We start from the raw sequence: 12,237 nt of genomic DNA, 5'->3' as shown, positions 1-12,237 counted from the left end.
TGGTATGTAGATCACAAATGTGACAAGGATGCAACACAAAACGTTTGGGGAATTATTATTAATTAGATTCATATTAGACACCCAAATTAGATAATGGCTTACGGTACACGAAACTCGAGTCGGTGTAAAGAATAATCCCCAACTAAGAACCCTAGTCAAATAGAAAATAAGGTAAGCCATTACAAAACGTTTGGTTGAGATGGTTGCTGCGCTTTGCGGTATTTTGGCCGCTTTTGGACAGATTTCGACCGTTTTTTGGCGGTTTTCAGCTATAGCGACAAAACGGTTCGAGATATTGTAAAAGTTGGGGTAAAAGAACACTCAAATAAGCATCATTCAATAGGATAAGGAAAGTCGTGTGATGTTCACACCAGATTTTTTTCTTTAGAGGGTTGACAGAGGTCTACTGCTAAGGTCTTATCGTCCCGAAATTGGGATTTGAAGGAGGACAGGATATGAGAAAGCCAGCTGTTCCGAGAACGAACCTTATCTATTTAGTATGAAGTTGTAAGGGCTATGGATTTTATTCTATTCTAGTTCCGGGTGCACTCCGCCTCGTGAGGAGAATTGAGTTTCTAGTTTAATCGAGTAGCGACCAGTGGCGACATTACCAGTGTAAATTGACGATACGAGTAGACGAAAATTAATAGTAAAGGAGAAAGGAGGCAGTTGGTAATGCTGTGATCTGTGATATCCACAAAGGTCGTGAAGAAACCCTCTGCTTTACCACAAGGAATTGTAAATCTGGCTTTCTCCTATCCTGTCTTCCTTCTCTCTTCGATTTCGGGACGATAAGACGCTAGCAGTTACAGTTCCCTCTGTCAAACCTCTTTAAAAAAAAAATCAGTAGCGACTTGAGAAATGAGCTCTTTGAGTTTGCAGATTGCACCAGTGGCGATAGCGCGATGAATGGGCACTGTTAGCCCTGTGGTAACGCTCTCGCTTGCCATGCAGAAGGTCCCGGGTTTGATCCCTACCATCGACAAAAATTTGTACCTACTCGTTTTTCGATTGCAAATATTTCAACGAGTTACTTTCTGGTGTTCTCGAGTTAACCCAGCACCCAAATGGGAAGTATTAATTGTGTCTCTTCTCGCCCATCTGAGTTGAGGCATACTATGGGATGGGCATGCTACAAGACAGACCACAAGCACCTAATGTAGTAGTTGTATCATGGCTACGAAATAAAAACGGCGGTGAAACACTCATCTTAAAATAAAATAATAATAATAACATAAGCTTATCCAATTTATTTACTGTAACCTTTTAAAATGTACGAGTACCAACCTACCTAGTGAACATCACACCGCTTTTCGTAAAACATTAAAAGGGACCCATAGACCCGGAAAAAAAAAGAAAAAAAAAAAAAATATAAAAAAAAACCCCCTCCCCCCGGAGGGAAAAAAAAAAAAAAAAAAAAAAAAAAAAAAAAAAAAAAAAAAAAATCAAGTAGGTTGATGGCCTGTCGAATTTTAGATTATTTATCCACCTGTCAAAATGTGGGTGACATTTCATCCACATGTATGGCACCGCTTTGTTGATACAAAGTGGCACTTTGTATCTGGAAATAGTAGTCACTTAGTTCGCGCTTATTCTGTCCCTATTACCTATCTCCGTGCTTATTGCAGGGACTGTTAGCCCTGTGGTAACGCTCTCGCTTGCCATGCAGAAGGTCCCGGGTTTGATCCCCACCATCGACAAAAATTTGTACTCATTTTTCGATTGCAAATATTTCAACGAGTTACTTTCTGGTGTTAGCGTGTTGACCCAGCACCCAAATGGGAAGTAGGTATTGTGTCTCTTCTCGCCCATCTGAGTTGAGGCATACTATGGGATGGGCATGCTACAAGACAGACCACAAGCACCTAATGTAGTAGTTGTATCATGGTTACGAAATAAAAACGGCGGTGAAACACTCACCTTAAAATAAAATAATAATAACAATAATAATAATAATAACATAAGTTTATCCAATTTATTTACTGTAACCTTTCAAAAAGTACGAGTACTAACCTACCTAGTGAACATCACACCGCTTTTCGTAAATTCTAAAAGGGACCCATAGACCCGAAAAAAAAGGAAAGTAAAAAAAATCAAGTGGGTGATGGCCTGTCGAATTTTAGATTATTTACCCACCTGTCAAAAGGTGGGTGACATTTCATCCACATGTTTGGCACCGCTTTGTTGATACAAAGTGGCACTTTGTATGTGGAAATAGTAGTTAGTTCGCGCTTAATCTGTCCCTATTACATATCCCCATTCCAGGGGCAAAATGAAGATTCTCCCTCTGTTAGCGATAATTTTTGTGGTAAGTGATTTTTTAAAGGAGTTTTTTTTTTCAAGGTCACAGTAACTTACAAAAGTGCTAGGAGTTTTTCCCCCCAAGAGGTTTGTACAAGGAACTTTAACTGCTAAGGTCTTATCGCCCCGAAATTGAAGAGAGAGGAGACAGGATAGAAGAAAGCAAGCCGTTCCGAGAACAAACATAAAATCCACCCCAAGCGGGAACGAACCCGCGGCCTAGCGCTTACAAGGCAGACGCGCTACCCTCCAAGCTAACATACAAAGTCGACCTCGTCGATCGACTATGTCTGGACTGTGGACAAAGCTTTACACTATTCTCATTTTCATTCCTCTTCTACTTCCCAGATTTCTGCCCCCGGTTTCACCATTGGCAGTCCCCTCCCCAAAGGCTCTGCTTCCGAGGACCCCGCCAAGCCCATTGGCGGCCCCCGGGGCAAGATAATAGACGCCGACAATCCCGCCCAACTGGACCGACGGGGGAAGAAAAATGAGGCCGTGGAATCTAAAGGTTCTAGAAATACCAGCAGGGACCCTGAAATTCCAGCCAAACTATCAGACAGACAGCGACGCGGGCAATGGCAATCCGCTCATTCGGACACTTCTTTGAACAGAAGAGACATTAACAATCAGCAACAACTATACCCCCAACACTATCCTGGGAATAAAATTCAAAGCGATGTGGAGCCAAATGCGCGAACAGAAGAGACATTAACAATCAGCAACAACTATACCCCCAACACTATCCTGGGAATAAAATACAAAGCGATGTGGAGCCAAATGCGCTGCAGAGAATTCCTTTAAACAAGAGAGACTTTGATGGGCAACACACTTGGCCGAAGAACTTACATCCTTTAAACAAGAGAGACTTTAATGAGCAACAGTTCCCGAAAAATCCACATCCTTTAAACAAGGAGACACTTCAATGGGCAACATTTCCCAAAGACCATTCATCATTTAAACAAGAGAGACTTTAATGGGCAACAGTTCCCGAAAAATCCACATCCTTTAAACAAGGAGACACTTCAATGGGCAACATTTCCCAAAGACCATTCATCCTTTAAACAAGAGAGACTTTAATGGGCAACAGTTCCCGAAAAATCAACATCCTTTAAACAAAGAGAGACTTCAATGGGCAACATTTCCCAAAGAAAACAGAAGAGACATTAACAATCAGCAACAACTATACCCCCAACACTATCCTGGGAATAAAATACAAAGCGATGTGGAGCCAAATGCGCGGCAGAGAATTCCTTTAAACAAGAGAGACTTTGATGGGCAACACACTTGGTCGAAGAACTTACATCCTTTAAACAAGAGAGACTTTAATGAGCAACAGTTCCCGAAAAATCCACATCCTTTAAACAAGGAGACACTTCAATGGGCAACATTTCCCAAAGACCATTCATCCTTTAAACAAGAGAGACTTTAATGGGCAACAGTTCCCGAAAAATCTACATCCTTTAAACAAGGAGAGACTTCAATGGGCAACATTTCCCAAAGAACATTCATCCTTTAAACAAGAGAGACTTTAATGGGCAACAGTTCCCGAAAAATCAACATCCTTTAAACAAAGAGAGACTTCAATGGGCAACATTTCCCAAAGAAGCTTCATCCTTTAAACAAGAGAGACATCATTAGCACGAGCGGAGCAAATGCGCAGCAAACATCTTTGAATAAAAGAGACATTATTAACACCAGTGTAGCCTCCAATGCGCAGCAAATATCTTTGAATAAAAGAGACATTATTAACACCAGTATAGCGAATGCGCAACAGACATCTTTGGATAAAAGAGACATTATTAACACCAGTGTAGCGAATGCGCAGCAGACTTTGAATAAAAGAGACATTATTAATACCAGTATAGCGAATGCGCAACAGACATCTTTGGATAAAAGAGACAATATCAACACCAGTGTAACCATGCGCAGAAAATACCTCCTTTGGAGAGAATAGACTAACCTGAAGAATCTACATCCTCTAACCAAGGACATTTATTATTTTATTCTTTGTCAAAGATCTACTCTGTAGGAGAGAATCCTTTAGGGGCCTGTTGTGTAAAAATAAACTCTGATTGACCTGAAAAATACACTATTATTTAGTTCATACATAAACCAATTTTTACCTTTTCTTGGTTTTCTTTTTTTTTTTTTTTTTTTTTTTTTTTTTTTTAAATGTTTTTACAGAGGGAACTGTAACTGCTATGGTCTTATCGTCCCGAAATCGAAGAGAGAAGGAAGACAGGATAGGAGAAAGCCAGCCGTTCCGAGAACGAACATTATCCCATCAGGATAATATCCGCCCCGGGCGGGAATCGAACCCGCGGCCTAGCGCTTACAAGGCAGAGGCACTACCAACTAAGCTAACTAGGCTGGCGGTTTTCTTTTAAGTAGCAGTTTCCAAGAGAGAAACCGTTCCCTTTCCGACAGTTTACCAAAATGAAATAACTAAACAAAGAAGAAAAATCTGGTGTGAACATCACACGACTTTCCTCATCCTATTGAATGATGCTTATTTTGGGTGTTCTTGTTCTTATAGCCAAATTTTACAATATCTCTAACCGTTTTGTCGGTATAGCTGAAAACTCTGCCAAAAAAAAAAAAAAAACGGTCAAAAACGCACAAAGCGCGTCAAAATACCGCCAACAGCAGCACTTATCTCAACCAAACGTTTCGAGTTGCATCCTTGTCACATTTGTGAACAGCATTACCAAATTTCAAGTCTCTAGCTCATATCGTTCCGAATATTGTGAATAATTACACCGGAAATCCGGCAAAAAGCGGTATAAATGCCGGCCAACCGTTGCACACCGATCTTAAACCAAGTTTCGTTGTCGCATCCTTGGTTCACATTGACATCTACTTACTAATTTTTCAAGTCCTCTAGCTCTTACCGTTCTCGAGAGAATTTTTTTTTTTTTTTTGTTTTACCAGACAGACACAACACACGGACCAATGGGCTGAAACTTTGGATTTTAGGCTCTAGGGACCTCAAAACGTGTTTTGGCACTAAAAAACTGACCATCGACGAATTTGACCCGATTACACTTTACTTTCCTTCCTATAGGATAAGGAAAGTAATAAAAAAACTATTGAAACAACAACAGAGGTTTCTTTCTCAATATTTGTAACTTACTGTAATGTAAAGTCACATTTTCATTTTTATTCCCACATTCCAATCTACTAGTATTAGCATTAAAATAATATGTACAAGGAAGGAAAACTAGGGACCCCCCCCCCACGAATAAAAAAAAAAAAAAAAAAAAAAAAAAAAAAAAACAACAAAGAATTAGTAAATAGGAGATAAAATAAAAGTAGAGAGAAAAAAATATTATTCTAGAACATTAGGAAAGTCAGCTCCCATGGCGTAGTGGTCACTGCGCTCGCCTTGCACGCGGGAGGCCCGGGTTCGATTCCCGGCGGGGTCATGAAATTTGTATCATGCAAATGATTGATTCCATTACTGGCTGTTGCGGGGCCTACTCAGCCTCGTGAGGAAAATGAGTAGCTATGACATATAAATGCGCATAGCGACCGGTGCCAGCATGGTAGGTAAACATTGGATTTTAGGATTATACAGATATTGGGAAAATCCTACAATGCTGCAGTGAGCACCAAAGTTGTGACATAATAACACAAAGAAACTGCATTTACATTTATATTTACATAGGAAAGTCAATAAATAGTAAATGGTTTAACTACAGTTTTGTACAATTTTTACCTGCCCTAACAAAAGGGGCAGAATCTATTTGTTGGCATGAAATCGAGATGAAAATTTCTAAATCTATTAATCCCGATTTTAATATTTCTTTCATTTGATTTTATCTTACAATAATGCGATAATCGACTTGAAAGAAAGATCTTTCGAAATATTTAGCAATATAAAGTATCGCTGTATTTTTGTACTCAAAATAAAATTGCATGTTCCGGTAATGTAGTACCCAATGTACTTCTTATGTTTGGATTGCGTATAGGGTATACGCAAATACACATGCGTTTAGGTAGGATGAAACGATATGGTAAAAGCGACATATAATCTGGCATTTTTTTTCCTTCCATACCGTGTGATCGGTCTTTGTTATCACGACTAAGTATTGAAACGTTCTCAAAGGTAGAACACGGTGGAGAGGCTTTGTTCACATTCGACCCATTTTTAGAACGACTTGAGATTTAATGATGGCCAATTATTGACCATACACTTATGGCGTCAAATTCCATGCTACCATCTTTTCTTTTTTAGATTTGCCATACTTAAGGTCATAAATTGTCAGATTGTATGTCGCTCTGCCATATCGTGTGATACTACCTGTTGACTAGTGGTATAATATGGCGGTTAGGGCTAGTAACCATTGCGTATAGGGTATACGCAAATACACATGCGTTTAGGTAGGATGAAACGATATGGTAAAAGCGACATATAATCTGGCATTTTTTTTTTTTTTTCTTCCTTACCGTGTGATCGGTCTTTGTTATCACGACTAAGTATTGAAACGTTCTCAAAGATAAAACACGGTGGAGAGGCTTTGTTCACATTCGACCCATTTTTAGAACGACTTGAGATTTAACGATGACCAATTATTGACCATACACCTATGGCGTCAAATTCCATGCTACCATCTCAAGGTCTTCTATATTTCATAGGTAAAGTTTGTTGTTTGAGTGTGCCCTAAATGCCACATGAGATTAGGGCACACTGTGAGGATTCGATAGCCCTTCCGATGAGAGTGACATGGGACATTCTACTACACAGACCACACGAGTCCTCAAGGCCCGTTCCCACTTGTCGTGAGTTTCATCCGATTTTTTTCCGAATGCCCTCGTAGGCGATGTAATTTAAATGAGTGTTCCCACGAAACACAAAAAGATTATTATTTTTCCTTCCTTCTTCTTCTTCTTCTTCTTCTTCTTCTTCTCCTTCTTCTTCGAACAACAAGTGAGAACAGGCCTTAACGTAACAGGTGTTTCATTTACCCTGACTAAGCAGAGTGTCCACTGTCCGTCTACCTACAAAAGTGGGACGTTTTGGCCTATCGCCCCTCTGATGAGGAAACTACTACAATTTTTCCCGTGAAATATTTTTTTTTTTTCAGCTCCTATGGCGTAGTGGTTACTGCACTCGCCTTGCACGCGGGAGACCCGGGACACCACCGAGGATAAAATTCCATACCTCGGCTGGGATTGAACCCACGCCCTCCTGTTTACCAGGCGAGCGCCTTGACCACTACACTAAAATTGGGCGCCGTCAAAATGAAAGTGTGAAACTCACCATTGTTCATCATACCGGGCACAGTTGCTGGGCCAAGGGACTTCCTAGACCGCTTCTTTCCACTCGTCAAACATTTGTTCCGGTTGTTCATAATGTAGTTGATGATCTGATTATCCGAATTGACCACCTTGAGCTTGAAGTTTCGATTCCCGTGAATGAGGTCGGGGTATTTTTGGAGCACCTGGTAGAAAGGTAAAAAAAGGAATTTTGTATGAAGCATAAAAAATGCTTGTCACAAATGTCGTTCCCCACTTAATACACTACGCTAAATTTTTATGAATCTCCGAATTGACCACCTTGAGCTTGAAGTTTCGATTCCCGTGAATGAGGTCGGGGTATTTTTGGAGCACCTGGTAGAAAGGTAAAAAAAAGGAATTTTGTATGAAGCATAAAAAATCCTAGTCACAAATGTCGTTCCCCACTTAATACACTACGCTAAATTTTTATGAATTGACTCGGACTCGAACCACCAACCTCCAGATCCTACACCACTGAGGTTGGTTTTGAACTGGGTCCACTAGTTTTGAGGAACATGGAATCGAATTTGAACCTTTTTTTATAGCCAGCCTTGTTAGCTTGGAGAGAAGAGCGCCTGCCTTGTAAGCGCTAGGCCGCGGGTTCAATTCCCGACCGGAGCGGATTTCATTTCCCTGAAGGGAAAAGTTTCGTTCTCGGAACGGCTGGCTTTCTCCTATCCTGTCCTCCTTCTCTCTTCAATTTCAGGACGATAAGACCTCCGTTGAATTTTCGACCTTTTTAAAGTTACTTTTTCAGAGTTTTGACTTCAGATTTGGATTTCCAAAACTTTTTTTAGCGTAGGAATCGGTCTTTTATTTATAATTTTTTACCCAAATGCAACATAGTAGTAGCCTACTGCTGGAGTAAAGGGACTTTTCAGTCCTATGCGAGCAGTATAAATAAGCACTATTATTATTATATTATTATTATGAAATAGGTATATTTAGACTTCGGGAGTAAAGAGACTTTTCAGCCTCATTCTGGTAGGATAAACAAGATATATGTATTCGATTCTATTCTAATGAAATAAAATAACTGACCAGTGGCGGAGGATCCACTTGTTCCTCCTTGATGGTGACTATCTTCCGCGTGATAATGGTTTCCTCCGGGTCTGGTTTGGAGGGGGGTGGTTCCCCAGTGGTATTCGGAGATTCGTCACTGGGATCCCCAGGCGTTGAAAAGCGCACTGACTTTTTCCGCGCCGAATCAAATTTATCTGAAGGAAAACGAACCCGAGGAATTAGTTAATAAATACCTAATATAAAAATACCGATTCATTGTGTGATTGTATCACAACTTTGGTGCTCACTGCAGACTGCAGCATTGTAGGATTTTCCAAATATCTCAATAATCCAGCACCCAATGTTTATCTACCACGCTGGCACCGGTCGCTCTGCGTATTTATAGGACATAGCTACTCATTTTCCTCACGAGGCTAAGTGAGCCCCGCAACAGCCAGTCAGGGGATCAATCATTTGCATGATACAAATTTTCTGACCCCGCCGCAAATCGAACCCAGGTGTCCTGCGTTCAAGACGAGCGCAGTGACCACTACGCCATGGGAGCTGACCATTCCGGCAGTATAAGCAGGGTATATTCTATTCTATTGTATTCTAGTTCGTGGTGATGTGCATAACTAATGTATTTAGGTACCTGTCTTAAGGATAGGTTTTGAGGTCGTTTACCTGTCTTAAGGATAGATTTGGGGGTCGTTTACCTGTCTTAAGGATAGGTTTGAGGGTCGTTTACCTGTCTTGAGGATGGGTTTAGGGGTCGTTTACCTGTCTTAAGGATAGGTTTGGGGGTCGTTTACCTGTCTTAAGGATAGGTTTAGGGGTCGTTTACCTGTCTCAAGGACAGGTTTGGGGGTCGTTTACCTGTCTCAAGGATATGTTTGTGAGTCGTTTACCTGTCTTAAGGATAGGTTTAGGGGTCGTTTACCTGTCTCAAGGACAGGTTTGGGGGTCGTTTACCTGTCTTAAGGACAGGTTTGGGGGTCGTTTACCTGTCTTAAGGATAGGTTCAGGGGTCGTTTACCTGTCTTGAGGATGGGTTTAGGGGTGGTGGGTACACTAGTGGCGGAACTGGGGGTCGGGGGCGGGTACTCGTCAAAATCATCATAATCGTCATCTGGCAGAATTTCATCTCCCGACATATCATCCTCGTGAGCCACCACTGATTTGATCAGCTTGATCTTCTTACTATCCGTCACTGCCTCGGCTGATTGGGTTACACGCTTCAGAATCTGGGGGAAAAAAAGTGTACCTTGTAAAAACTGAAGCTTGGGTTGAAAAAGTACATTAGAACCGAGTGGGCCCAGCCAGTCACGGAATCAAATAATTTGCATGATACACATTATTGACCCCGCCGGGAATGGAACCCAGGTCTCCCGCGTGCAAGGCGAGTGCCAGTGACGACTAAGCCATTGGAGCTGACGCATTTGGAAAATAATTAAAATCCACAAGTTAAATCTTAAGTTCATTCGTTCATTCAATCTTTCTTAAAGCGGGGTTTACCAATACCAAAGATACATTTCTCGAGCTTCGGCCCGCGAGTGCCAGTGACGACTAAGCCATTGGAGCTGACGCATTTGGAAAATAATTAAAATCCACAAGTTAAATCTTAAGTTCATTCGTTCGTTGAGTCTTTCTTAGAGCGGGTTTTACCAAATCAGAATTGAGAGCTAGATTGATCTCAATTCTGATACATTCCTCGAGCTTCGGCCGGAGGAGACTTTTGTTCTATATTTGATAAAGAACCTCTCTGCAAAGTTTGGTCGACTTGGGACGGAAACTAATCTAGGATTAAGCCCCGAGGAGACTTTTGTTCTATATTTGATAAAGAACCTCTCTGCAAAGTTTGGTCGACTTGGGACGGAAACTAATCTAGGATTAAGCTATAGTTAATAATTCCCAGTTCAATCCAGAATTGAGGAGTTGCAATTGGAAAAATATTATTAATAAAAGATTCCTACGTAAAAAGTTGTGAAAAATCCATCTGAGGTCAAAACTCCGAAAAAGTAACTTTAAAAGGTCGAAAATTCAATTTTTAATTGCCGTTCTAATGAAAAAATTTAAAGAGTTGTGACGTCAGATTTCACGTCAAAATGCGCAGAAACGCTTGCGCACAAACGAAGCGAAGTGAGAGTCATGAATTATGACGTCATCGCCTACGGGAGCGTATGCCGTGACGTCAAACTTCACGATTTACCGGCATTTTTGAAAAGTCGTAAGAAAAAGAAAAATTCCGTTGGTCCTCATTTTTCCTGCTCTATGACTTTGAAACATCACCCAAGTAAGCGCAACTGATCGATTGAGACCAACTCCGACATCTTAAAACGCGGTCTTACCTTTTCATCTGGTTTAACAATACATTCGGATTCATAGGACAGAGGGTTGTCAAAGTCGGGGATATAGAAATAGGAAGAATTGGGACACGCGTCTTCCGGGAGTTCGAAACGGGACGGTTTCACATCTTCGCTGTCTTCGGGACGGGACACTGACGTAGAGGCCCTGTTGAATGAAATAGCTTAGAAAATACCTATTGTCACGGGGACGGACAGAAGGTACAGGGTTCGATGCCTAAAAGTGTACTCGTTTTTCATTGCACGCAGGAGGTCCGGGTTCGATTCCCGGCGGGGCCGAGGTTTATTTCGGCTTTGTGCTTGGAGTTCGGGGTGCACTCAGCCTCGAGAGGACAACTGAGTAGCTACTATAATCGAGTAGCGACCAGTGGCGGCATTACAAGTCGAAGAGACGAGCGATAATAAATATGATGATTGAGTAAATGAAAGACTTGTAATACTGTGATACCCACAAAGTTGTGAGAGAGCTCTCTGCTTTGCCACAAAGATCCCATGATTTAATTTGATTTGATTTGATCATTCAATAGCAAATACTTCAGCCCAACCTTTAGGGCTGTTTGCCCCGACACCTAAGCCTTAGAAAGTGGCTAATTCAATGGGTTACTTTCAGGTGGTCTTGCTTGAACCAGCACCCAGATGGGGGAAGTATTGTGTCTCTTCTCACCCATCTGATGAGAGGAATACCACGAAATGGACATACTACGACACAGACCACACGAGTTGTTACGAAATAAAAACGGCTGTGAAACACTAACTTTTGTTGCAAGCTCCACTGAGGTTGGTTTTGAACTGGGTCCACTAGTTTTGAGGAACATGGAATCGAATTTGAACCTTTTTTTATAGCCAGCCTTGTTAGCGCTAGGCCGCGGGTTCAATTCCCGACCGGAGCGGATTTCATCCTGAAGGGACAAGTTTCGTTCTCGGAACGGCTGGCTTTCTCCTATCCTGTCCTCCTTCTCTCTTCAATTTCAGGACGATAAGATCTCCGTTGAATTTTCGACTTTTTTAAAGTTACTTTTTCAAAGTTTTGACTTCAGATTTGGATTTCCAAAACTTTTTTTAGCGTAGGAATCGGTCTTTTATTTATAATTTTTTACCCAAATGCAACAGTTCTATTAGTTGTTGTTGTTGTAGCGGCTTTAGCTTTCGCCGAATGGTGATTGCAGAATAAAGAAAAGATGTCTTTTTGTATCTGCTATACACCGGGGTGATGGTCTCTAGCTCTAGCCATGTTAAATTGGCTGGCTCGTCCTGAACCGCAGTCAACCATCGTGAGGACTTGTGCTTG

General features: G+C 41.3%; 2 protein-coding genes across 2 annotated transcripts in view; one reads left to right on the top strand and one right to left on the bottom strand.

The window, feature by feature from the left end:
• Positions 1 to 1,445: 1,445 nt before the first annotated feature.
• Positions 1,446 to 3,442, top strand: LOC103509593. Its single transcript, XM_017444239.2, has 4 exons — positions 1,446 to 1,628; positions 2,266 to 2,308; positions 2,650 to 2,922; positions 3,012 to 3,442. The coding sequence occupies exons 1-4, from the start codon at positions 1,498 to 1,500 to the stop codon at positions 3,276 to 3,278; spliced, it is 714 nt and encodes a 237-aa protein (XP_017299728.2). The 5' UTR covers positions 1,446 to 1,497; the 3' UTR covers positions 3,279 to 3,442.
• Positions 3,443 to 6,984: 3,542 nt separating this feature from the next.
• Positions 6,985 to 12,237, bottom strand: part of LOC103509592 — a 12,803-nt gene continuing 7,550 nt past the window's right edge. Inside the window, exons 6-8 of the mRNA XM_026823880.1 lie at positions 8,626 to 8,801; positions 7,568 to 7,748; positions 6,985 to 7,013 (exon numbers count right to left, since the gene is read on the bottom strand). Coding sequence (XP_026679681.1) covers positions 6,985 to 7,013; positions 7,568 to 7,748; positions 8,626 to 8,801 — 386 coding nt within the window. The remainder of the gene's footprint in view (positions 7,014 to 7,567; positions 7,749 to 8,625; positions 8,802 to 12,237) is intronic.

The sequence above is a fragment of the Diaphorina citri genome, unplaced genomic scaffold, assembly GCF_000475195.1.
Source record: "Diaphorina citri unplaced genomic scaffold, Diaci psyllid genome assembly version 1.1 scaffold512, whole genome shotgun sequence".
Taxonomy (NCBI): domain Eukaryota; kingdom Metazoa; phylum Arthropoda; class Insecta; order Hemiptera; family Psyllidae; genus Diaphorina; species Diaphorina citri.
Note: the sequence above shows the minus strand (reverse complement) of the source record. Positions and strands in the feature narration are given on the sequence as shown.